Here is a 27,704-nt window from a genome sequence, read left to right as displayed (position 1 = left end):
TGGTACTTTGATATGTTTATCTTTATCTCAACACATATTTTTAACATTTTATTTAAACTCATTTTTTTCCTTCTCATTAGTAATTATATATTGTATATTACCAGACATTAAAATGTTCATGGAAAAGGTGTCCTTATAACTTAGACCAAGTGATAGTTTTGTTTAGTTATAGATCAATTTTTTTATTTATATTTTTTTAAGGAAAAAGTTTTTTCATTTGAAAGAAGGAAAAAGTTGTAGGTGAACAAATTGAAAGAGTTCCCCGTAGGTTTGATTTATTAATATATTGATCAATTTGTTTTTTTACATTGACCTGCTATTGGATAAATATTACTTTTTAATAATATACTATATATTTTTTTTAAATGAAATGATATAATAATATATAGTTAATATTTTAATAAAACAAATTGCAAAAGAGTTTCCTCTAAATAAAGAAAAGTTATCAAGAGTTTCTTTTAATAAAATGTTAGCAAGAGACTTTAATTGGAATCACTAACGGTGCAAAGAAAAATAGAGTTCCTCTAAAACAGAAAAATGAAAAAAGTTTGTAAGACTTTAACAAAAAGTTCACTGGAGTTTAATTGGAGTGCACTAACTATGCAAAGAAGAAATTTTCATTAGTCATAGCGTTCAAATGAATACTAATACACAAGCACGGTTATAGAAAATATGTGGTGGCAAAAAAACAATAGTTAACAAACACCGACGATGAGTTAGCAAAACCAATGAGTTATCAAGACAAATATAAATAGAAGGATAGATAGATTTCGATTGCGAAATCAAAAAAATAAGCCATATAATGTATACACTTCACTCCATCATCATATATATTAACTACATTTTCCTTAATCCTTTGCATTTTTTTGTAAATATTTGAATGATTGTCTTTTTTATTATTGAATTGTAATTGTGTTTGATCCAAAAATGTTTTGATTTTGAAGTTAATCTAATTATTTGAAATGATTGTTGTATGTTGCTAGTTTATAAAAATAGCTTCACACATTAATGGTGAAAGAATTTGGAATTAGAGAGTGCTTGAATTTTAGTTTGGCTAGTCTATGAATTGTTGAACCAATTATTTTTTTTATTTTCTAATGGAATTTCTGCTTGAAATATTTTTTTCTTTCTAAACATTCGAAATCTCAAATGCTAGTTCACGCGATAAGGGTAAAACATTCTACAACCTGAATCATCTACCAACGTCCAACAAAATCTTGGTTGTTGGATCTGAATCGTAGCTCAATCCAATGCTCAAGACTTTACTGGATTGGTTGTAGAAGATTTTGGATGTACATAATGAGCTCTTAGCAAGTTCCAATCTTTTTTTTTTTTATGTCTAATCCAATTCCCAACAACATTTGTGTTTTATCATTGACCTTTCTAATGCGGAAATTGGTGCACAACTTTCTCTTTGGAGCTCCCTGCTCTCAAGAGCTGAAAGTGTGAAGAAAGGCTTTCTAAAATCAGTTAGCCTTTCTGAAATTCAAGTAGCAAAGGGATGACAGGGACTTGATTGATCTAAAGACAATATTTTTCTCCATTATGAATATAGCAAGCTGGAAAATCAGTCTAATGATATGCTACTCTCCCAACATTCTTGGATAGACAGAGCACAATTAGTATTGTCATCTCTTCATCAGGGGCGGAGCCAGAGAAAAATGTTTGGGGTGGCCGTCATCCCGGCCATCAAAATAAGCAAAATATATTTACCAACATGAGAGACAACGATTATTCGAAAAACATAACAAAATATGGATGATAGTTACAAAAGCATATGCCATAATTTAACCATTTATTTGCACATCTCCCATTTCCATGAGAAGTTAAAGAACATTAAACATTATAAAACAACATTAGTAACCGTAAAACAACATTACAAAAGAACATTACACATTATAAAACAAACAAACAGCACTACTATGTTCCATTGTCCATCTATCTCCACAAAAAGACATGTAAAAAAAAACCCTTAGAAGACCTGTTTTAAATCTGACACACAGCAACACAAAAGATGGTTTCAACCGATAACAGCAACATGATAACAACTTTTGTTTAGAGTGACATAACTCATTCGACACTTCCTATTATTTTTTGGGCGATCCTTCTCACATGGTACTTTACACATCTTATTGTGTAAGTATCACAGACGATCACAAATAGTAAAACCAAATCTAATGCAATAATTGATATTAGGCTCTAAATTATAAAGCTAGAAACAAATCACTGATTCATACAGCAAGCTAGAAACAAATCACTGATTCATACAGCAACAAAGAAGAATCAGGTTAAAGAACATGTAATGATTATGTAATGATTGTAATCAACAAAGAAGAATCAGATTTGAAGGAAAATACATTCAATTTCAATTTTCACGTTACCTAAATTAGGGTTTGTGGAGAGAGATGGATGGATAAGAAGTTGACAGGTGAGTGGTCACGGCGGCTGGCCGGCGGTGGTGTGGTGGTTGTCTGGACTCGATTTGCATTGTTGGTTGGGAAAAGAAGAGAGCGCGTTCTCAGTTCTCCCTTCAGATGAGAGAGAAACGGCAAGACCAAATGAGATTGAATAGGTAAATTGTAATATTAATGAAGGGTAAAATGGTAATTTCCAACATATAATGGGGTGGCGGTGGCTCCCCCTTGCCACCCCCCAGTTCCGCCACTGCTCTTCATACAATGTCGACAACAATAATAACACATCGACAACAACAGATCTCTTCGTGCAATGTTATTGATGAAACATCTCTAGTAAATTCATGTAGATAATAAGGGAACCAGGTATATATGTAGCTTGCCTGTGGACTAAACGGACCATTAAGGAAAGGATCGCAAAATAAACAGTACAAAAAAGGACTCCCACGTCTGCACCATTTAAATTGTGGGTCAAATAGCTAATAAAGGAATTTGTGGGTAAGAAGATAAATACACTACTAGCAGTCATGTTCGACATCATTCATTTAATTAAAAACTGCAATATTTACCACAGAATCAACCCCTTTCATTTGAGGTTACTGAGTAGTGACGGAAAACAGTCACGGCTTACAATTGGAGTTTTGGACAAACCTTTGAAGGCAACCAATTTGATTATTAAATATATACCTTGTTGGTCAACAACAAAAGAGGAATTAACATGTAAATGCTTGAGACTTTTTAGAACGTATGATTCTACTAACTTTATTAACAAGTTGTTTTTTTTTTTGAAGGAATTAACAAGTTGTTTTAAATTTATTAACAAGTTGTTTTTTTTTTTTGAAGGAATTAACAAGTTGTTTTAAATATTACTATATCATCCAATAATATTAGACAACCACTAAATTGCATTATATATTCTCTTAGTTCATGCTTTATTAGGGCAACCACGTCATTTTTTTTTTTTGGTTGCATCATAGTTAAGTTTTAGAGCACCTGAAACAAATATAGGATTGAGATCCAACTGTTAAAAGGTTTCTTTGGTTGCATCATTTTTTTTTTTGAAACATCATATTATTAAAGCTACACCGCACAAGAAGGACGGATAAGCGAAAAGAAGCAAACTACAACGGGCACCAAAAGTATGTGACCACCCAAACCCAACAAACAAAAGCACCAAAAAAAACTCCTAAAACACACGAAAAAAACCAAAACAAGCAACTATCTATCTCAAAAGACAATGCCCCAACTTCACTCATAGAAGAGGCAAGTTGAAATCTTCAACCTATTCAAGCTCCATTGCCAAGACAAAAACTTGATATCATCTACAATATCCTCCACCCCCTTACTAATATCCTTTAAGATTCTATCATTTCTAGTCTTCCATATCACCCATATAGATACATGCCATATTAACCAATAACCCTTACATAACTTATTATTCTGCACCTCCGCACCCCAACATTCAAAATGCACAAAAAGATCAGGTGTAATTAAGAAGTTAAAGTTTAGCCACCGGAACACCTTTTCCCACACTCTAAGCATCACTTCACAATGCAAGAAGATATGAGAGGAGGTTTCCTCACCACTACCACAAAGAGAACAAAATAAGGACGCACCCGTCGGTAAAACATTTCTTCTTGCTAGATTGATCTTGGTCGGAATACGATCATGAAGTTTTCAAGAGAAAGCTACAACCTTTGACGGAGCCGGACTTTGCCAAATGGACCAGAAGACCACCTCTCGGAACTTGTCAAATGCATGTTCGTAGCCGACAAATCATACACCAAATTATATGCTGACTTCACCGAGAAACCACTTATATTCCACTGCCACACATTGTCCCCCTCCGATGGCACCCTTTTCTCCAAGACTCCTTAAAGATCCTCTAAAATTACATTTTCCCACACAAATAATAAAAAATGAATGACCTCATCATACCATAATAAAAAACGAATGACCATTGTTTTTCTGTTTTGAGGGGAATTAGTCATTAATTAGTAAGAATATACATTTAGAAATTTTGAATGATCGACATCAAGCTACAACCTGAAGCAAGAACCTATAAGCCAAGTGGTGTTTCCATTCTAATATCAACAACCTTTCATTTGTTTTTTTTTTTTGTTTACAAAGCTAACATAAATAGAAAAAAGAGAACAAAAAAAAAACTAAAGACTACGGAATCAGGTTCCGGCAGAGTCTGAATCTAAGAGATCAAATAATCCTGCCAGAGGAGAGGTGTGAACAACATACTCCCACCAGTCTTAACTAGGAAATCTGCACATTTGTTTCCTTCTCGAAGAGTGTGATCAATAGAAGCTTGCCAGTCAAGATTGAGGAGATCCTTGATGTCTTGATTCAACGTAGCATACTTATGAAATCTAGGGGTTAGCTCTTTACAGATTTGAACAGAATGGAGAGAATCCGTGTAACAGAAAACCTCTTGAAATTTATCTCCTTATAGTAACAACCCACGACGAAAGGCATGAAGCTCGGCAAGAAGGATGTCAGATGTGCCTGCAATGTAACCTGAAAAACCTGTAATCCAACGTCCAGTCTGGTATCGAAGTAAACTTCCAAATCCTGCTTTGATTGGATTTCCTAAACAACTACCATCAACATTAAGAATGGTACAAGATTGATTAGAGGAGTTCCATTGAACCCATTTATCTACAATCGGTGGGGTTGTAGAGCTAGAGAAACTAGATATCAGGGTGGCAGATAAGTTACTAGCTTTCATGCCGATAGAAATATTTTTTATTTTTTATTTTTTAAATCAGTGAAAAAACAACTTAAAACAACAGTCTTTTATTGATTTATAAATTGACCGGTTAAAAAACTTAAACATCGTGAAAATGAGCCAAAAATAATTAATGAACAGAAATTATCATACATCGACATGCAACTACATTCAAGTTAGCCTATATTAAAATAAAGAAATTAGAAATAAATCCCAATTAAATTGCGGTTAAAAGTATGTAATGAACTTGTTCGTACCGAATTTTGGGTTTCCACCTGTTGTGACTAATACATGAGCTTAGATTAGCATAAATTGGGTCTGCCATGACATTTTTGGTGTAATAGACGAACTAAAAGAATGAATGTTTTCATAATTGTTGCAAATGTTTTCTTCGTACATTGTTTGCTAAATCATTCAAAATCTATTTATAATAACTAACGAAAAGAAGGGCACGTTATTGCGTTAACGTTTGAAACTTATAAACGGTATTTTTTTATGAAATTTTGATTTTGATTAAAAGTAAAAATATAAATGTTTGCTGGTTTCAAGTTATAACAAAACAAGTTAACCATGATTATCTAGTTCAATGACACCAACAATATAACAAAAACATATAATTTAATTTTTTTTATTGGCACCAACAACAATCTTTATTATTGAAAAAGTTGTTTAAGGGTATAATTCCTATATTGAAAAAATAAGTATAAATCGTTTGTTACACTTTTTAAATGATAAATGAAAAAAAAAACCAGACATATATATATTCATATCGTGTTTCTTACATTTTTTTAATATTTAAATTTATTTTATCGATTTGTTACAACTTACATATGTTATTTGTATTGAAAATTGCATTTTTAGAAAAAGAAAAAGTCAGCCCAAAAGAGCTGAAATGAGTTATTTTCTTTATATATAGTAAGTATAGATTAAATGTTCTTTAAAAAAATCTTCGTGAGTTTAGCTCAGTTGACATGGATATTGCATTTTATATGCAGGGGCCAGGGTTCGAATCTCGGACACCCCACTTCTCCACAATTAAATTTTGTGAGTTCTAACCACTAGAAAAAAAAAAAAACTTACATGACTAGAATTTAGTTCGAATAAATTCTACTTTGACTTTTTCATATAACATGTATATTATTTTCTTGTTATTTCATTCAAATAACTTAAATTTTCGTTACTCAATTTTTCAAAAAGAAATACAAATAATTTTTGAATCTTTTTCTAAACGACATTTATAATTTTTTTTTACAAGGAAACAACAATTATATTTAATTTATGAATTCTTTTGCATATTATTGTGTTGATATTTTAAATTTTGAAAGTTGATTAAAATCTAGTCAAGTAGTAAGTAAAACCTACCAAAAGTTTTTTTTTTTTTTGTTACAAGGCTAAACAAAAAACAAAAAGGCAGGAAAAAGAAACTATTCCCTAAAGAAGAAAGTTCGTAAAGAATCATTCCGAAGAAAGAAAAAAATGAAAAAAGGTTCTGATTGTGAAATAATTCAAGTAAGACTGTACAGAAATGTATACACTTAACTGGGGAAGTTAAGCTGAAAAAAGTTAAACTCTAAGCAAATGTATACACTTCATTGCTCATAAGGTGAAAAAAAATTAAGCTCTCAACAAATGCATACACTTCATCGCGAAGTTAAGCTTCGAAGTGGACAAAATATTCTCTCCAATTGTTCTTCAGATTAAACATTTTTAATAGGGGACTTTGAGTCATAAATTGTTAGAATGCTATAGGCTATAGGATTGTTGTGAGTTGAGCTTTAGTTGGTGAAAAAGTTAACCAACATATGTTATACGGAAAGTTAATTTCAAGTTGTTTTCAGTAATATTCTTTTTCATTTGTCAATTTGTTCGCTTGTTTTTTTTCTTTTTTTCTTTTTTTATGCATTTATCATTGCAATGTATGAGAAGCTGTTAACATTCCTTTCCATTCCACCATCGTAGATAGTAACTAATTACACCTCGTTTATCTTTAAATTTTTTGGAACTATTTTAATGATTATTGTTGTTTGAATTGTAAACGTGTTTTGATTTTGAAGTTAATCTAATTATTTGAAATGATTGTTGTATGCTGGTTTATAACGATAGGTTCACACAATAGCGGTAAAAGAATTTAGAGATCCAAACTTGCATTTTAGTTTGGAATTTAGTCAAATTTAATGTTTAGGTTTGACTTATGGATATACAATTTGAGTTTGGCTTGTCTATGAATCGTTGAATTGGATATTTTTTATTAGTTTGTTAAATTATACTATTTAGTGAATTTGTGCTTAAGACGAAGTTAAAGGATCAAGATATATAGTCTTTTAGTTAGTTTTATATTCAAGATAAAATTACAATATGCAGATATATATGTTAGTTTTAATATTCTAGACTAGATAAAATTACAACATGCAGATATCTAAATTATGGATCCGGCTCCTCATAAGTGATCAACTCATATAAAGTGAACAATATTAGCCGTTAATTATATATAGTTTGAAATTAAATACTCCCTCCGTTTTAAAATGAGTGTCGCTTTAGCCAAAAAAAATTGTTTCAAAATGAGTGTCGCTTTCAGTTTCCAATGCAATAATAACTTTTTCTTTTCAATTGTACCCTCCAATTAATACTCTGCACACTACTTCCAAAGTATTACTTTTAAAATTAACCAATAGTTAATAAGGATAATTTGGTAAAATAACCATTATCTTTCTTTTAATCATTGCATTTCTTAATATGTGTGTAAACACCTAAAACGACACTCATTTTGAAACGGAAGGAGTATTTGAAATCTTGAATGCTAGTTCACATAACAAGGGTATAACATTCTACAACTTGAATCATCTAGAAGGAGTATTTGAAATCTTGAATGCTAGTTCACATAACAAGGGTATAACATTCTACAACTTGAATCATCTATCACCGTCCAACAAAATCTTGGTTCTTGGATCTGAATTGTTACTCGATCCAACGCTCAAGATTTAACTGGATTGACCGTAAAAGATTTTAGATATACATAGTAGTACATAATAAGCTCTTGGCAAGTTACAAAAAAGTTTGGATGTCTGATCCAATTTCCAATAGCATTTCTGTTTTATCATTAGCCTTTCTAATGCGGAAATTGGTGCACAACTTTCTCTTTGGAGCTCCCTGCTCTCAAGAGCTAAAAGTGTGTAGAAAAGCTTTCTAAAATCAGTTAGCCTTTGTAGTGGCTAATGAAATTCAAGTAGGAAAGGGATGACAGGGACTTGATTGATCTAAAGGAAATTAGAACAATAGCAAGTGTATTTATCTTATAAGAGATTCAAGACAATATTTTTCTCCATTACGAATATGGCTGGAAAATCGGTCTAATGATATGCTACTCTCCCAACATTCTTGGACACATAAAGTACAATTAGTAATGCCATCTTTTCATACAATGTCAACAACAATAACACATCGACAACAACAGATCTCTTCGTGCAATGTTATTGCTGAAACGTCTCTAGTAAATTCATGTAGATAATAAGGGAACAATGTGTAATTTTGCGAGAAAATACATTAAAGCCAGGTATACATGTAGCTTGCCCGTGGACTAAGGAAAAGATCGCAAAATAAACGGTTCAAAAAAGGACGCCGACATCTGCACCATTTAAACCGTGGGTAAACTAGCTTGTAAAGGAAATTGTGGGTAAGAAGATAAATACACTACTAACAATCATGCTCTACATCATTTACTTAATTAAAAACTGCAACATTTGGTGTATCATACCCTTAATAAAAGAATGAATGAACATTCTGAGTTTTGACAAATGAATTCATCAATCGGTATGCATACATTTAGAGACAAAAGAAGCAAAGTGATTCAACCTTATTACGATAATGTTTGGATGCATGTTTGTATTTACAAAAGTGCGGTGAATTTTCACGGCAAAGCAAAAGCCACATATTGTAGCTTCATAAATATCAGGTCTAACATAGATTGGGAAGCGAAATGTGGCATATACCAACGCTGATCCAAACATGCCATACATCATATTAAACTGATGTTTGACATCAATCTACAAACTGAAGCACGGAGCTGTTAAAACCCCAATGTTATTTCTACTCATGTCAGCAAAACTTCATAAGCCTTTTATTGCTTATATATATTAACACATTAAGAAGCCAAACAATGGTTTTCAAGGTTGATATCAGGAATTAATTAATTTGCTCCACAATACCATATCATGAAAAAGAGCCAATAAACAGAAATTAGCAGACATCAGCATGTAACTACATTCAAGTTAGCCTAAACCTAAACGATATTCACACAAGAAAATTATAAATGAATCCCAATTAAATTGTGTGGTTAAAATCAAGTATCAACTGTTTGTATAGAAATTTGAGTTTCCAACTTGTGACTAATACATGAGCTGTTAGCATACAGTGAAAAATTACGACAGACGGAAAAATAAAAGAATTTCAGATGTGATTTGCTATAAAAATCACTCTTAAACTAATTGAATGTAAGACCCTTAACCAACCTAGCAAAATTTGCAAGCTATGATGGAAGAAAAACTCAACTTCTAACAATTATAATTGTTACGCGTATCCTACCTGTATATATCCCACACTACATAGGGAGCATAGGCCACAGAGGGAATGTCTGTGTCTGCGTTTGTTGACATCTCACCGCCTTTCCAGCCAACCCTCTAAGATGTAGCTTCTGGTTTAACGCATGGTGCAACTATAGAAATTTCTGTTTCCGAACTCTAACATAGTATACTTCAGAGCTTCTGATGAGATTCTATAAACAATGCACTAAACATCATATCAATATGAAGTTCAGCTTCATAAACAACACCATCATGATGCATACCATCATCTGTACATTTGATTCCACAGTTCAAACTCAGTGACCCTATACCAAGTAGTTGAAATGGACAACCAAAGTCCCTCAAAATACTACTTTTTTTTCTCAACTTTTCTCTCATACTCACCTTGCACTACATCACTCATCTTCTCCCTCTTCTCATGTGTATTCAAGATAGAGTTTATCAAAGTTGGCATACTTAGCCAAAACAAATGCAGAGATCTAACCGATAAAACAGAACCCATAACTCATCTTCTCTTAATTAGTGCACAGCTCTCTCTTTGGAAATCTCTGCTCTCAAGAGCTGAAATTGTGAAGAGCTTTCTAAAAACAGTTAAGCCTCTCTTGTGCTAATTAAATTCAAGTAGCAAAGGGATGATAGGGACTTGATTGACCTAAATGAAATTAGGATGATAGTAAGTATATTTATCTTACAAGAGCTCAAAGAAAAAAATATTTTTCTCCATTACGAATATGGCAAGCCGGCTAATCAGTCTAATGACATGCTACTCTCCTAGCATTCTTGGATACATAGAGTACTATTAGTACTGCCATCTCTTCATACAACATTATTGCTAAAAGATCTTTAGTAAATTCCTGTAGATAATGAGAAGGGAACAATATGTAATTTTGCCGGTAACTACATGAGCTGGGTATACAGGTTAACCCGCTCATTTAGTCCGTGGAATCAAATGCAAAATTACAGAAAATTTGGTTTAGTTCATATTTCAAAATGCAAAACTACCGCATTTGTTGTATCATCATACCATGAATTAAAATAAAAATAAAAATAAAAATAAAAATGAATGATCATTTTTTCTGAGTTTTGACATAACATTCATCAATTGGTAAGCATACATATATGAAGACAAAAGGGGTGAAGTGATTCAACCTAATGACATCATATGAGGATGATGTACACCTAGCCGTTAATCCCCAAGGTTTTTCTACTCATGTCAACAACATTTATTTATAAGGAAACAACACAAAACAGCCTTTTATTGATCATATATTAACCCATTAAAGAAAACAAACAATGGTTTCAAGGTTCATATCATGAATTAACTAATCTGCTCCACCATAACACACCATGAAGATGAGCCAAAAAAAAAAAACTAACAAATAGAAAACATCATACATCAACATGTAACTACATTCAAGTTAGCCTAAAGGATAATCACATAAAGAAATTAGAAATGAATCCCAATTAAATTGTGTTATCAACTGTTTGTACAGAAATTTGAGTTTCCAACTTTTGTAACTAATACATGAGCTGTTAGCATACAGTGGAACAATATAATAGAAGGAAAAACAAAAGAATTTCAAATGTGATTTGCTATAACAATCACTCTAAATCTAATTGAATGTGAGAAGACCCTGAACCAACCTAGAAAATTTGCAAGCTATGATGGAAAAAGAACTCAACTTCTAGTAATCAAAATTGTTACGCGTATCCTACCGTGTATGTATCCCACACCATAGCAGATGTTTGCTTCTGCATTTGTTGACATCTCACCGCGCGGCCAGCCAACCCTCTAAGGCGTAGCTTCTGGTTTAACACACGGTGCAAGCACAGAAATGTCTGTTTCTAAACTCTAACATAGTATACTTCAGAGCTTCTGATGAGATTCTATAAGCAATGCATTGAACATAATATGAAGTTCAGCTTCATAAACAGCACCATCATAATGCATACCATCATCTGTACATTTGATTCCACAATTCAAACTCAATAATCCTATATCAAGTAGTTGAAATGGACCGCCAAACTCCCTCAAAATACCACTTTTTCGAAGCTCTCTCTCATACTCACCTTGCATTACATCATTCATCTTCACTATCTTCTCCTGTGTATTCAACATAGAGTTTATCAGAGTCGGCATGCCTAGCCAAAACAAATGCGGGGATCTAACCGATGAAACAGAACCCATCGCAGGTTCATCGTTCCCAAATTTCGGCGTAACAGGCAACATTGATGTCACAGAATTCCTTAAAAGCCCCAACAAGCCACCATAATCAGAAGCATTTGTAATATGAAGCATGTGCCACAAACCAGAACCCATCACCAAAACATCCGGATACAAATGTTTCTTCTTAAACTTCATAACCAAATCTGTCAAATTGTTAGGATAAGGTGCCCAAATGAAATCCAATTTCAAACCCATCTCATCAATATCAATATGATAATCACTATGCCTCTTAAACAAAAAACTCCTAACCGAATCAACCCGGTCCGAATCCAAAACTAAACTCAACAAAGAAAGTGTAAAAATCCTAGCTTGTGAATCCCCTACAATCATAACCCAAGACCCATTAAGCAAATCCATAACATCCTTCCTCTTAAGCCTCTGAAACTCACATTCACCAACAGAATCCAATCTACTCCAAGACCAAAACTTATCATAATTCAATGAATTATTCCTCAACAAAGGGTCAAAAACCTTACTTGGCATAACCTCCCAAACAATCTCATGAAGCAAAGAAACACATAAACCACGATCTTCCACAAACACAACATCATCATTTGATGATTTAACAGAACTCATAAAATCAGAAACAGAAGGAAAATAAGGTGTAAGATGAACACCAACTGCAAGAGTAATGAAAAGTGCACCACTGAAGAACAAAACTTTGTTACGGCTCAAGTGCCAACCAGCCATACCCATTGGAACAAACAAGACAACACATGCTGCAAATAGACCCAATTGAACAGCACCAAACATTGTTGAAAATTTCACTTTCAAAACTCACATCTGCATAAATCAAAAATGGGTTTTGATTTTTGTGGCTGGAAAAGGTGAGATCTGATGAAAAATTGAAACTTTTCTTCAGAAAGAAAAAAGGGGGTGTCAGTGAAAGCTGGTGGGGTGAATGAAGTAATTTTCTTTTTATTTTGGAGAAAACTACGTGATAACAAGAGAAGCAAAGATTGTTTTGAATAGAGAAACAAAAATGTTAAGGAATTGATGTAAGAATGAAGAATAGTTTACTTACATTGGATTGGAGTACAAACAACAACAACAACAACAACGCCAATTCGAATCAAAACTGGTAGCCAATGATTGTCAAGTGTCGTGTTGTGTGTCATTTTGCATCTGGTTTTTTTCTTTTTTTGTTTCAGTCCTAACATTCGTTGAGTGTTTTATTTCTTGTTTTTCTAATTTTAATTTTTAGACTTTTTTTTTACTCATTTAATTTTTAGACTTTATTACATATAGTTGTTTGAGTAGAAAAAAGTTAGAATACACATTAGTCATATTAACTTTAACTTGTGTCTAAAAATTTAAGTGAGTTGAATGTGAATTCATTTATGTCAAGATACAATCATATGTGAAGGTGAAAAAGAAATTAAGAGTCAATTTTTTTACCAAAAAGGTAATATTTTAAACTTTTGAAATATTAAGTTCACCATTTTTAAGAAAAAGTTTTAATGTTTAGTTTATAGACTTGTGTCGTTGAGAACAAATTAACATTTTCCAAAAATGAATTAGACAATATTTTATATGGTCTCGGAAAGGAAACTCTGTTCAAGTTTATTAAATGAGTGATGTATATGAAAGAAATGATCTTTTCTTATATCCGAGATCGGAGGAAGTTAATTTGAGTATGAGAATCATATGTTTGTTAAATGGGATATTTAGAGCTTCTTCCATATTTGGTCAACATCTAACACACAAATATATTAAATACAACTAGAGATATTCATTCAACTTGCATGATGAAGGTCAGGTGTAAGCTTCTTACTCGCGAGGAGGATCTGTGGGTTCGATGTCCTCCCAAATCTAAATGCATCCAAACTAGAACACATTTTTGTAAAGGTCTCATTTCAAGCTGGAGTTTCTCTAAAAGACAATGTTGGTTGGCGTATTGGAAATGGTATTCTTGCTAAATTTTGGTCATATTGTTAGGTTACGGGCCTTGGTTGCATCAAAGATCAAGTTGTTGCTAGTGTTCATGTAGGAGAGATGAATAAACTAGTGAGGGAGTATGTTGATGGTAACAACATATAGAACTTGCATAAGTTGATATCATATTTTTGTTCATGAGTTTGCATCTTCAACTTTGTTAGTTGATGGATCGTAGATGTTCTTTCACCTTTCCTAGAGGTTTTTAGTTTTTCTGTTTTTCCATTTTTGGGACTAGGCCCCTTGTTGTCATAAGAAAATAAAAATAGTTTTTCCAACACCGATGTATGAGAGAATATACGATGGAGTTATGAAACAGGAATTTAACATAATCAACTCTTAAATATATTTTTTAGAGGGAATGAACTCATATGTTTGACGGTCATTGTAATATCCCGCCTGTCAGTATCGATATTTTAACCAGACGATCGTGCCAGAGGATTAAAGTTTAAGGAAAGTAAGTGTAATGGGAAATATTTATTATGAGATGTCAGCTTATTATGGATTAAGTATCCGTGTCGGATTTAACACGTTTAAAGGCAAGGGCATAATGGTAATTTCTCGAGAAAGGATATTTAAGTGTTTTTGGGCAAGATATTTTCATAATTCTTATCCTTTTCTCTCTCTAGGTTTGGGAAACAACTCTCTCTTCCTTCTCTCTTCTTTCTCACGCCATCCTTCTCTCTTTTCTACCATAAATCTTTCCAAAGCTTCTTCCTTTCATGGCAAGTTTCTAAGTTAGGTTCCCTCATGATCTTTTGAGCTTAAGAAGACTTGGATTTTGTTTGATCTCTCTCTTTATTTCCCCTCTCAAGAAAAGATTCAATCTAGGGTTTGGTTATTATTAAGAAGTTATGGTTTTAGATTGTTGGATGGAACTTATGTTGAATATGTTTCATGGAATTGGTGAACTAAGCAAGAACAAGAATGGATTGGAATGGAAGTTTGAGTTGACTTGGAAGCAAGAGTTAAGGTTTGGTTCTTGGTGAGGTAAAAGATGATTCAAGTATGGCTTCTTAATGGTCAAGGATCAGGATGATTAGGTTTCAAGGAAGAACAACAAGTTTGAGTGGTTTGAGCAAAGGAATCAAGTGGGTTAAAGCTAGGGTTTTAGGCTTGGTTGAGCTTGTGATTTGATGATGCTTCAAGAACTTCATTAGGTGAGTTCCTTAGATAGCTTACCACCCTTGGTTTATGTGTTTCATTCATGTAAGGAAACTATATGAATTCTAGGGTTTAAAGTATAAGTTAGTTGCCCTTTTCTTACCATGCTTGTCATACTTGTATACACTTGTTCCATGACTGTTTTTATAGGTTTCTAATGATCCTAAGAGTCACATAACACTTGGAGATGCTTGGTTTGAGGTTTTTAAGTCAAAAATATCAATTTTGAAGTTGCAGGACTGTCACAGCTCGTCACGGCGAGCAAAAAGCTCGCGAGGCGAGCTAGGAGGCCGAACAGGGGGTCCTGCTCGCCCCCAACTCGCCATGGCGAGTAGGAGCTCGCCTCCCACACCAATTTACTCGCCTAGGCGAGCTACACAGTGGGGAAACCCATTGTTTGTTCGCCTCAGGTCGTTTTGGCGTTTTGCGAGCGGTTTTTCTTGTGCAGTCTTTTTAAGAGAAGTAAACCCCTCAAACCAAGGTCCTAATTGTTAAGCTTTGAAAGGAGACTTTGTTTTAAATGAACCAAGTGTTTGGCAAGTATGGTAAAGCATGGTAAGCGAGACTATGAAGGTTGATTCGGGTAGCAAGATAATCTTTCAGGAAAGGGAAGAACTAGAGCCTCGGTATTGTTATCGAGAACTAGAATAGTTAGAAAGAATAGAATGCTTTGCATTAGTAATATGCTTGATAGACGCGAGGTAATGAGAGTATTATCTTCGCATAGAAGCAAGTGCCATACGAGTATGGCAAGACGTGAATTGATTTTATATCCATTCACAAAGTAAGTTGAGCAAGCATATAGTTACCTCTAGTGGGATCGTTTAGGGATCCGAGGTAAAGAGTTAGCATGTTTAAGTTAATTTTCATGCATAAGACTAAGAATTTTAAGAAAGAAAGAGTGTCATGTCTCTTGTTATCCAAATTGGATTCAAGGGGTTCCCCAAGGGGAATGGTTAAGCCGCAAGGGAGCTGCATTTCACTAAGTTAAGGTGTCGTGTCTTTTGTATTCCTTCCAAGGTTGGGTACAAAAGGTTCTCCAAGGGGAATGGGGTAAGCCGTAAGGGACCCGCACGTTCACTAAGGGAGTCCGGTGCGCTCTTGCTAAGCATATCACCGGTAGTAAGGGATTATCTTCCGGGGTTACTCCACTCGGGACTAATCCGTAAAATGAACTCAGATAAGTTGTTTGTTACACGCTAACATAACCAATGAAGCTAACTATGCATATCTATTATACATGTTTATGTTATGTCATAGAGCCTTGACGTAGATCGTCAAGAACAAGTAGAGACTTGGCGTAGTTCGTCAAGAAGTAGTAAAATAGCAAGAATCACTTAGGTGATAAGAGATGATATGTTGTAGATACAACATATTAAGCAAGTAGAAGCAATTAAAGAAAGATATGCCGACGACGATCTTAGGTTACCCCTAATCGTCCGGTTTAGAATCGTGTCATGATAGAGATATAAGAGAGCCTTGATGCTTAGAGTGTACTCTTGGCAATGCGGTTTTAGTACCCCCTTCACCGCCATGACACGTATAGCAGAGAAGCCTATAACAAGTTAAGAATATTAAGACGGCCCTAGCAAGCACCGCTGTCTAAGAAAGCAAGTCCCCACACACGTATAATCAACCGGCAGGTTGTATTGTAGACACGTGGTGACCGTAGGTTTCCCCCGTGGTTGCCTATAGCCTAGGGTTAGGTGGAACTCACTGAGACATTATGTCTCATCCCAATCCTTATTTGTTTCAGATATCAGGATGGTTTAGCAAGCTAGTAGCCGAATGGATGTTTCAGCAAGTGTTCGTTCGTACCAGCTGCAGCATGACATGGATGTTCAAGGATGCATATGACATATTTTTAGAAAATTGAGTTGTAATTTATTGTACGAACGCATTTGTTGTATATAATATTCATTCGAAGTTTTTATGTTGTAAAATTTTAATGTATCCAGTACTAAACTAATACACCTGCTAGACTTTCTAGATACGTCTAGTATGGGTGTTACATTTGGTATCAGAGCAGGTCGATTCAGACCGTGCCTTGGGTCATTAAGTTACAACAAAAGTAGTGGGACCATTGGGTTCTGGGTAAATGTTCTAGTTGTTGTTGTTAGTTGAGCCTGATCAACTCAATTTAGCATTCGACGATTAGAATGGATGCCTGAGAGCTGAATAGGACCCTGGAGGAACGAAGTATGTGATGAAGATGCACCGGAAAGTGTGAACTCAGAAGTAAGAACTCGGAATGAGTATTAGTAAGAGGTTGATCGTGCCAGAAGGTGGCCGGTGAACTAAGTAAGTAAGAAGTATGAATCCTCCGGGAATGTAAGACAATGTTGAGAAGGGTCGTTTCGAAAGTGTTGGGTAAGTTGTTAATGAAACTTCGTATACTGTAGGTAAGAGTTTGGAAATGTCTAAGTATGATCTGAAGTTTCAGTAAGATTTGTTGTTGGAACAGACTTATTTTATAAGAAGTATTTGTATTCCAGAACGTCAGCGCAAGGCTTTAAGATAAGGAGAAGTCGACGTATGTTGACGGAGTTAGTAAGCTCTCAAGAAGTGGTTATGTGATAAAATTAAAATTCTGTATGCTCAGAGTGGAGAAGGTTCTAGTGTTCGGAAGATTGTGTTAAGCAACACGAAGAGAGGGAAGCTACTCGTAGCGGAAGAAGCTAAGAATTTAAGCGAGAATTTTATGTCATCAGGACTGATGCATTAATTTCCAACGTACCGAACATTGTATCGAATTAGGTTGATGCTTGCCATGCATAGATGATAAAGTATTTTATGAAGGTAGGAGTGACTGATGTGCACTGGATTACTTGAGGAATGATAATTGTAAGTAAAATATTTTTTTCCAGAGAATTGAACTGAAGAAACTCGCCAATAGCAAACCTGGAATGAGATTTCCTATTTCATGAAAACCGTTAATTCATCTCCAGGGTTTCGTTGACTATTGGAGGGTTGTTTTCATAATATTTTTCATGCAACGAAAACCTTTTTATGACATCAAGTAACAAATGCACATCACATTCTAAGGTTCCCATAGGAAAAGGCATGGGCAACCATTAACGAAGTCGGTTCAGTTTAAGGTAACTTGGGAAGTTAATGTATCAAGAGTTAAGGATGAGCTTAGCCTAAGAGTTTAAAGGTTCCGGTATGTGGAATGGACATCACGGATGAGAAAGCTTGAAGCAAGATGTTAAGTGGTGTGAAATCACAAGGCTCACGTTTTTGTGGAACTAAGAGTATTCCTCGAATCTATGTTTTGTTTAATTGACTTGCTAAGGCTCGTTACGATGTTAAAACGTAAAGTTTATATGATTTTAGAAAGATATATGCATATGGGTGATTGAAGTTGACATTTTCGAAATTTAAAATAAAATGTTGTAGGTACCGATTTGTTATGACTCGTGTAGAGTGGGCTAAACTCACTAGAACCAAGATTCGACGACACACATGTGTTATCAACTCGTTCTGTGATTTTAGAGTAACAAATGGGGCCTAGGTTCAGTATATGTTTATATAGTGAGGAATCGTCAACGTCCATGACCCATGTGCTAGTTTATAAAATTTTCGTTAGAAGAAGGACTAACGAGCATGCATAAGAATGATTAAGCAAAATATAGTATGCGAGAATACTAAGATACAATGATAGATATTTAAGGAAGGTATGTCAAAGTGCAAGATGAGTCTACTAAGGGAATTTGAGGTACGTACGGAAACAAGTTTAAGTATGATATGTATATATCAGAAGGTGAATCCAACTGGTAAGAACGTGAAGTCTATTTCCGAGTAAAGTATTATGAGTATACGATAAGTTGATCGTGAGTTTAATCTTGCAAACAAAGGGTAGAGCAAGGTTGCAGAGTTGATGGCAACATAGAAAGTTTTGAGAAGAGTTCAAGAAGTTAGTAATGTAATGATAGAAGAAGGGCGAATTACATTCGTCTCAACAGATTAGAGTATTGGTTGAAGCCAATCGGTGGGAATCAGAGTAGCGCGACGGAAGTTAATCAGTAAAATTGTTGACTATAACTATGGAATTTAGTAGTAAGAACCTTCGCGAAGAATGTACAAGTTGGTAATACAGTTTTAGTAAAGAAAGTGCTACGAGACGAACGAGAGGAACTCTCATTATGATAAGTAAGTATTGATGCTTTTACCGTCAGTGATGAGTAAGGTAAAAGTTTAAAGGATGTATTTTCACTTAAGCAAGACAAGAAAGACTAGAGTTACCATAGGTGAAATAATCGGATTGCCTGATGGATGAGGTTGAATGTGTTGAGGAGCTATTGGTCAGTCAGGAAAGGATATGATCCACCATAAGAGAATACGGTTCACGAGATATGCACGAAGAAGTACATACCCTCCTATACCCTACTTGTAAGTGATAACGATAGTTGCCAGAATAAAGTTAAATTTTGATTCTGTGACTTTTAAAGTTAAGATTGGTATTAAGGAACTTGGGAACGAGGTTTGTTTTAAAAACATGACATTGTACATTGTTGAAACTGAGGTGGCATGTCATGAGCGAGTAAACTCACTTAGGGCGTGCAGACTTCAGGGCCAACTTGTCATAAGCAAGTTTGGGACAAGTTGTAAAACCTTTTTCATAATATAGAGACTCGTCCTGAGGTTCTGCGGTATCATTATAAACTCGGTTTCAAAATGAGATTTTCTTTTAGTCAAGTAAATGTTTGTTCCAAGGACCTATGTACCAAAGTTTAGAAATTTTTTTGAAGCAAAATGCTAGGATCAGTATCGTTATTAACTAACAAGAAGCGGTACTTGAAGGAATGAGAATACTATGGAGATAAGATTTTAAGAGGAAACGGCAAAGTCCTTATGATATCAATATAGTACGAGATTTATGGATTTTTGCTTAAAGAGTTCAAGTGTAAGTGCAAAAGGGATTTAGTAGAAGATTTTAAGAGTATGTAATCCGCAAGACTGGTAAATAGATTGTCAGATGAATCGACGTAATGGATTTCGTTTCTTCATGACAAGTTAGAAAGGTTTTTGAAGAGCTTGAAGGAGTTAAGAGATTTGTATAATCATCAAGATAAGTAACATAAGTAAGAGATATAAATCGCAAGCTGCGGTAAGAAATATTATGTATGCATAGTAAGATGTAAGAAAGCACTGCAGGGCAAACCTGGACTCCGGTAGGACCCCAGTATAAAGGCAAATCCTGAGTGTTTTAGTTCGTGAAAGGTTAATTACGTGAATGGTTATGCTAAACCGATGAGATAGGGAATAGAGGCAACTAATCCACATGTGGCAAAAAGTGTGTTTTAATCACAATGTTCTAAGATAGTTCTATGATTTTGAGAAAGATATTAAGGTTGAGGAGATCACATTCATTATGCGTATACAGAAGGAGGGTGAGTTGCGTATTTTGACGAGGAAGGTATGCTTCAAACTCTGTGAAGTGAGTATAATCAGACCTTATGTAATTAAAGTTAGAGAAGGTAGGTCGCAGTTGCGAGGATTGGTAGTTGGTTTCTAAATTTCGAGGACGAAATTTTTTTAAGGGGGTAGAATGTAATATCCCGCCTGTCAGTATCGATATTTTAACCAGACGATCGTGCCAGAGGATTAAAGTTTAAGGAAAGTAAGTGTAATGGGAAATATTTATTATGAGATGTCAGCTTATTATGGATTAAGTATCTGTGTCGGATTTAACACGTTTAAAGGCAAGGGCATAATGGTAATTTCTCGAGAAAGGATATTTAAGCGTTTTTGGGCAAGATATTTTCATAATTCTTATCCTTTTCTCTCTCTAGGTTTGGGAAACAACTCTCTCTTCCTTCTCTCTTCTTTCTCACACCATCCTTCTCTCTTTTCTACCATAAATCTTTCCAAAGCTTCTTCCTTTCATGGCAAGTTTCTAAGTTAGGTTCCCTCATGATCTTTTGAGCTTAAGAAGACTTGGATTTTGTTTGATCTCTCTCTTTATTTCCCCTCTCAAGAAAAGATTCAATCTAGGGTTTGGTTATTATTAAGAAGTTATGGTTTTAGATTGTTGGATGGAACTTATGTTGAATATGTTTCATGGAATTGGTGAACTAAGCAAGAACAAGAATGGATTGGAATGGAAGTTTGAGTTGACTTGGAAGCAAGAGTTAAGGTTTGGTTCTTGGTGAGGTAAAAGATGATTCAAGTATGGCTTCTTAATGGTCAAGGATCAGGATGATTAGGTTTCAAGGAAGAACAACAAGTTTGAGTGGTTTGAGCAAAGGAATCAAGTGGGTTAAAGCTAGGGTTTTGGGCTTGGTTGAGCTTGTGATTTGATGATGCTTCAAGAACTTCATTAGGTGAGTTCCTTAGATAGCTTACCACCCTTGGTTTATGTGTTTCATTCATGTAAGGAAACTATATGAATTCTAGGGTTTAAAGTATAAGTTAGTTGCCCTTTTCTTACCATGCTTGTCATACTTGTATACACTTGTTCCATGACTGTTTTTATAGGTTTCTAATGATCCTAAGAGTCACATAACACTTGGAGATGCTTGGTTTGAGGTTTTTAAGTCAAAAATATCAATTTTGAAGTTGCAGGACTGTCACAGCTCGCCACGGCGAGCGAAAAGCTCGCGAGGCGAGCTAGGAGGCCGAACAGGGGGTCCTGCTCGCCCCCAACTCGCCATGGCGAGTAGGAGCTCGCCTCCCACACCAATTTACTCGCCTAGGCGAGCTACACAGTGGGGAAACCCATTGTTTGTTCGCCTCAGGTCGTTTCGGCGTTTTGCGAGCGGTTTTTCTTGTGCAGTCTTTTTAAGAGAAGTAAACCCCTCAAACCAAGGTCCTAATTGTTAAGCTTTGAAAGGAGACTTTGTTTTAAATGAACCAAGTGTTTGGCAAGTATGATAAAGCATGGTAAGCGAGACTATGAAGGTTGATTCGGGTAGCAAGATAATCTTTAAGGAAAGGGAAGAACTAGAGCCTCGGTATTGTTATCGAGAACTAGAATAGTTAGAAAGAATAGAATGCTTTGCATTAGTAATATGCTTGATAGACGCGAGGTAATGAGAGTATTATCTTCGCATAGAAGCAAGTGCCATACGAGTATGGCAAGACGTGAATTGATTTTATATCCATTCACAAAGTAAGTTGATCAAGCATATAGTTACCTCTAGTGGGATCGTTTAGGGATCCGAGGTAAAGAGTTAGCATGTTTAATTTAATTTTCATGCATAAGACTAAGAATTTTAAGAAAGAAAGAGTGTCATGTCTCTTGTTATCCAAATTGGATTCAAGGGGTTCCCCAAGGGGAATGGTTAAGCCGCAAGGGAGCCGCATTTCACTAAGTTAAGGTGTCGTGTCTTTTGTATTCCTTCCAAGGTTGGGTACAAAAGGTTCTCCAAGGGGAATGGGGTAAGCCGTAAGGGACCCGCACGTTCACTAAGGGAGTCCGGTGCGCTCTTGCTAAGCATATCACCGGTAGTAAGGGATTATCTTCCGGGGTTACTCCACTCGGGACTAATCCGTAAAATGAACTCAGATAAGTTGTTTGTTACACGCTAACATAACCAATGAAGCTAACTATGCATATCTATTATACATGTTTATGTTATGTCATAGAGCCTTGACGTAAATCGTCAAGAACAAGTAGAGACTTGGCGTAGTTCGTCAAGAAGTAGTAAAATAGCAAGAATCACTTAGGTGATAAGAGATGATATGTTGTAGATACAACATATTAAGCAAGTAGAAGCAATTAAAGAAAGATATGCCGACGACGATCTTAGGTTACCCCTAATCGTCCGGTTTAGAATCGTGTCATGATAGAGATATAAGAGAGCCTTGATGCTTAGAGTGTACTCTTGGCAATGCGGTTTTAGTACCCCCTTCACCGCCATGACACGTATAGCAGAGAAGCCTATAACAAGTTAAGAATATTAAGACGGCCCTAGCAAGCACCGCCGTCTAAGAAAGCAAGTCCCCGCACACGTATAATCAACCGGCAGGTTGTATTGTAGACACGTGGTGACCGTAGGTTTCCCCCGTGATTGCCTATAGCCTAGGGTTAGGTGGAACTCACTGAGACATTATGTCTCATCCCAATCCTTATTTGTTTCAGATATCAGGATGGTTTAGCAAGCTAGTAGCCGAATGGATGTTTCAGCAAGTGTTCGTTCGTACCAGCTGCAGCATGACATGGATGTTCAAGGATGCATATGACATATTTTTAGAAAATTGAGTTGTAATTTATTGTACGAACGCATTTGTTGTATATAATATTCATTCGAAGTTTTTATGTTGTAAAATTTTAATGTATCCAGTACTAAACTAATACACCTGCTAGACTTTCTAGATACGTCTAGTATGGGTGTTACAGTCATTATTCTCGATCCTCATTCAATATTTTATTTTCTTTTTATCTCTATATCCTTATCATATTATCCATCTATCATATCTATATCACATAACTTTTTTTTTTCTCTCTCGCAAAGTGTATAGATTTTGGGTGTAGACATATATATTTCCAATTTTAATAGATGAGGTTCACTTTGTGTTCTTGTAACTTTTTGTCATTGGAAAAAAAAAATGATAACTATTCTTAAAGTTGAGTCGGTAGAATGGACGTTCACTCAAAAATTAATTTTTCATGCCAGTTAATTATAATACACACTCTGTCTAATTTTCTCCATCCGGTCTCATATATAAGTAAATAATCATTGTTTTTAATTCATTCAACAATTGATATATTTTGATTATATTTTAAATCACATATATTAGTTATTTAATAAATATGAAAAAAAGAATATTTGAATATATGATATTGAAGTAAGTTGTTTTGGAAAAAAAATCATCTCAAATTATAAGTGGATTTGCAATAACAATTAAGCATTATGTTAATTATTTTTCTATTATACTCATAGCTATTTATTATTCTCATTCTTTCACTTATTTAATTTATCTTTCTCATATTATTAATGAAAAATAAATTTGTAAAACAACTCATTATTTACCTTTACCATACGAAATTAATTAAATTTTCTAATTTATGTGAAATGACCGAAAAGACTTATACTTTAAAAAGATTATCACAATCAATCATTATTTATCAAAAGAAAAAAAAAACAAATTTAAAACAAAATAATATTTAAATGAATTCTTACGTTGTTTATGTGTGTTTTAGATAATGTTTGCTATTTCATCTACAAATTTAAAAATGTAAACAATAATGTCTTGTGTATGAAATGTGCATGAGTTTGCCTTTAGTAAAAGAAAGGTAAACTGATCTACACGCAAAAGTAGCAAAGATATTAGATATTTCAAAAAATTATAAATAAAACAAAATAGGAGAACCACTACAACATTTAAGATTAAATTTTTGTTACTATAGTCTGGCTATTTTGTTTTGTGGTGCAGGGTCTTGGAGGTGCCTTGAAGGTTGCCACCGTCAACAGTACCAATCATCGTTCTTATGTTTATTTAAACAAAATTGAAAACCAAATAGGCAAACACGTGAAAAGAAGAAACCAAACCGACAAAATTTTCCAGTATTTTTTTGTTTGTAATTCTTCGTTGATGAATATGTCTTTGATTGACTTTATTTTACTTGATACGTCTTCTATGAATATGACAAAATATAAAACAAGAAAAACATGGTGGAATCACTTGCCAAACATCAATAACAAGGTCCGTGTATTTATGATTTGCTATCTAATAAAATGAGATGGATTTTCCCTCTTAAGAAAAAAAAAATAACGAGGTCCATGTAATTCTTTATCATTTGAAGAAAAAAAAAATCAGATGCAACTTGCATGATAGTTTATGATAATGGCGCTAATTAACACCCCATTTATAATTCAGCAACTCAATCTTGAGAAAATTAAGAGGGAGGATACCAACGTGAAAATTGAGATACCTACAGATTATAGGCTTGAGGAATTCAACATTGTAGATTGAATTATAAATCGAGAGGTTCACATCTTTTGGACAATTTGGGTGTCTTTGGTAAAAATAAGTTATAAGCTAGCTGATAGCTGAAAAGCTAGCTTATAGCTGGTGGGTGATGACTGATAGCTTATAGCTGAAAAGTTAGCTTATTAAAATTAAAAGTGTTTGGTAAAATTTGCTGTTAAAGTAGCTGATAAATATAAAATGACATAAAAGGACATGCTTGTTTAATTTTTTTAATATCATATATAGAATTTTTATTACTTAACGCATTTACTTTTAAATATTTAAATATATTTCAAATTACTTTCATCTCCAAAATGATAAATGTATTTATGAATTCAATCGACTTTTTTTATTTAACAATTTTTATTTTATTTTTATGAATTTAATCCAACTAAAATTTCTTCACTATTTATTGTAAATTTTTAAAAAATTATATATTATATAAATTATGAGCAAGGTAAAAAAAAAACAAAAAACAAAAGTTAAATGTGATATGGTAAACGTGGGTTGCCCATGAGAACATAGGTAGTTATTTTTATTATAAAGAAATAAAATAAAATAAAGAAAAGGTTAAAATTGGAAGAAAGTATAAAAAGCTACAAGTTATAAGCTAAAAAGCTACTTGGATTAGCTTTTTAAAAAACGTTATAAGCTAGTGAGAAAAGCTTTTTACCAAACACATCACATTCTATCAAAACAAGCTTATAAGCTAGTCCAACAAGCTATAAGCTAGCTTATTTGTGTTACCAAACACAAGCACTAGACTCTTAGTAACATTTTCAAAACTGTGTTTTGTTTATTGCAAACCACGTAGGGATGACAATAGGTAAGGGGGATGACAATAGGTAAGGGGCTGTATTACCTGTCTCATACCCGCATTTTAGAAAAATATTCGCACCTATATCCTCTGATATTCGTACCTATGGGTGTGTTTGGTAAAATTAAGCTATAAGCTATAAGCTATAAGCTAGCTGATAGCTGACAAGCTAGCTGATAGCTGAAAAGCTAGCTGATAGCTGGAAGCTTATAGCTGAAAAGCTAGTTGATTGAAATTAAAGTGTTTGGTAAAATTAGCGTTTAAAGTGACTGATAAATATAAAATGACAGAAAAGTACACATAAGTTTAATATGTTTTTTTAAGGACATATATTTAATATGTTAAGAATTATATTTATAAACATTTTTAACTAATATTTTTATTATAACAATTTTAATTTATTTCAAAGTATTTTTTGTCTTTAAAATGATAAATGTGATATATGAATTTAATTGAGATTATATTTAATAAATTTTGTATATTATTACAAAAAAAAAATTGAATGAGACCGTATAAAAAAGTACAAACCTCAACATATTTTAACAAACAGGAACATTAAAAAAACATCACATAGAAAGAAAGAAAGAAAAAAAGTGAATAACGCAACCGTAAAAAAAAAAACACAACGTGGGTGGTTTTGTTTTCTTGAGTGGGTAGTTATCTAAAATAAAAAATGATATAAAGGTCAAAAATGGAAGAAAATATAAAAAGCTACCAGCTATAAGCTAAAAAGCTACTTGAAATAGCTTCTCAAAAAACGCTATAAGCTCATGAGAAAAGCTTGTTACCAAACACGTCACGTTTTCATCTAACGAGCTTATAAGCTACTCTAACAAGCTATAAGCTAGCTTATTTATGTTACCAAACACAGCCTATATCCTCAGAGTATCTAAGTATATAAGAGAAGAGCATATCTTTCAAAAAAAAAGAAAGAAAGAGAAGAGCATAGTGAATTAAAAAAAAGTATTAGAATGGGTCTACTAATTTGTACTTTAACATGTGCATTTAGAAAATAAACAAAAAGAAATCGAAAAGAGAAATAATCACTTGAATTTGAGATAGTGAGACCAATTTTTATCTACTTTATTTCTTATTTTAATTGCGGGACCTATTATTTGCTGAAGAGAGAGATTTCTTATATAGTTGCCGGTAAATAATATGTACCCACTTTTTTCTTCCTCTAATGGGGGGGTTCTTAATAAGTTGAGGTCTTTGTTAAGTAAATGACTTCCCACTTTTTTCTTCCTCTAATGGGGGCCCTTAATAAGTTGAGGTCTTTGTTAAGTAAATGTCAGATTTCTTTCCATGAACTATTTCAGTAACTGAAAACCATGAACCCAATGTTACTGATCACTTGATTTTAATATATTTGAACAAATAGTCAGACCAATGTCTTGATAGCGGTAACACACACACCCCTTGTCTTGGTGAAGCTCATAACTCTTAAAGGTTGAAGAACACCAAATTAAGTAACAACTATCATTAGCTTATGTCTAAATATAATCGATAGTAGAACATTTAAAATAGGTAAAGCCATCAAAGTTTGGGTTAAGACTCGTTGCGACCTAGAACATTTAAGACTCTAGACCTTCTAATGTGTATGATTGCAAACGTAGTTCGATGTCTCGCAACTAACATCTACAAATGCCACTAACCATATCCCTTACAAAGGAAGTACATGTCTAGAACTCCTAAAATAAAAAATAAATAAGAATTCGATTTTGCTTAAACTCCAAAATTAAGAATGTTTTTAAAACCACCGTCCTTTATAGTCTTAAAATCATATTCCCTTTCATCACTTACTCCTTTAGAGTCTTAAAATCAAAGTCTAGAGTCTTAAAATCATAGTCCCTTTCATCACTTACGGTCCCTTTACAACATATTTATTTATTTATTTGGCATTGCACAACATCCT

At 33.9% G+C, this 27,704-nt stretch overlaps 1 protein-coding gene and 1 long non-coding RNA gene across 2 annotated transcripts; both read right to left on the bottom strand.

The window, feature by feature from the left end:
- Positions 1-1,778: 1,778 nt before the first annotated feature.
- Positions 1,779-2,664, bottom strand: LOC146923702 (uncharacterized). The gene is made up of 2 exons (XR_015009856.1): positions 2,275-2,664; positions 1,779-2,243 (listed from the first exon to the last, which is right to left on the bottom strand). It is a non-coding gene; the product is annotated as an uncharacterized LOC146923702 (long non-coding RNA).
- Positions 2,665-11,175: 8,511 nt separating this feature from the next.
- On the bottom strand, positions 11,176-13,106 carry LOC146923701 (Pmr5/Cas1p GDSL/SGNH-like acyl-esterase family protein). The gene is made up of 2 exons (XM_085708835.1): positions 12,980-13,106; positions 11,176-12,738 (listed from the first exon to the last, which is right to left on the bottom strand). The coding sequence occupies exon 2, from the start codon at positions 12,706-12,708 to the stop codon at positions 11,596-11,598; it is 1,113 nt and encodes a 370-aa protein (XP_085564961.1). The 5' UTR covers positions 12,709-12,738; positions 12,980-13,106; the 3' UTR covers positions 11,176-11,595.
- Between the last annotated feature and the right edge of the window lie 14,598 nt (positions 13,107-27,704).

This window comes from Medicago sativa, chromosome 5 (genome assembly GCF_051527215.1).
Source record: "Medicago sativa cultivar Bolivia chromosome 5, Bolivia_mono, whole genome shotgun sequence".
NCBI classification, from domain to species: Eukaryota; Viridiplantae; Streptophyta; class Magnoliopsida; order Fabales; family Fabaceae; genus Medicago; species Medicago sativa.
This window is presented reverse-complemented; position numbering and strand designations above follow the sequence as displayed.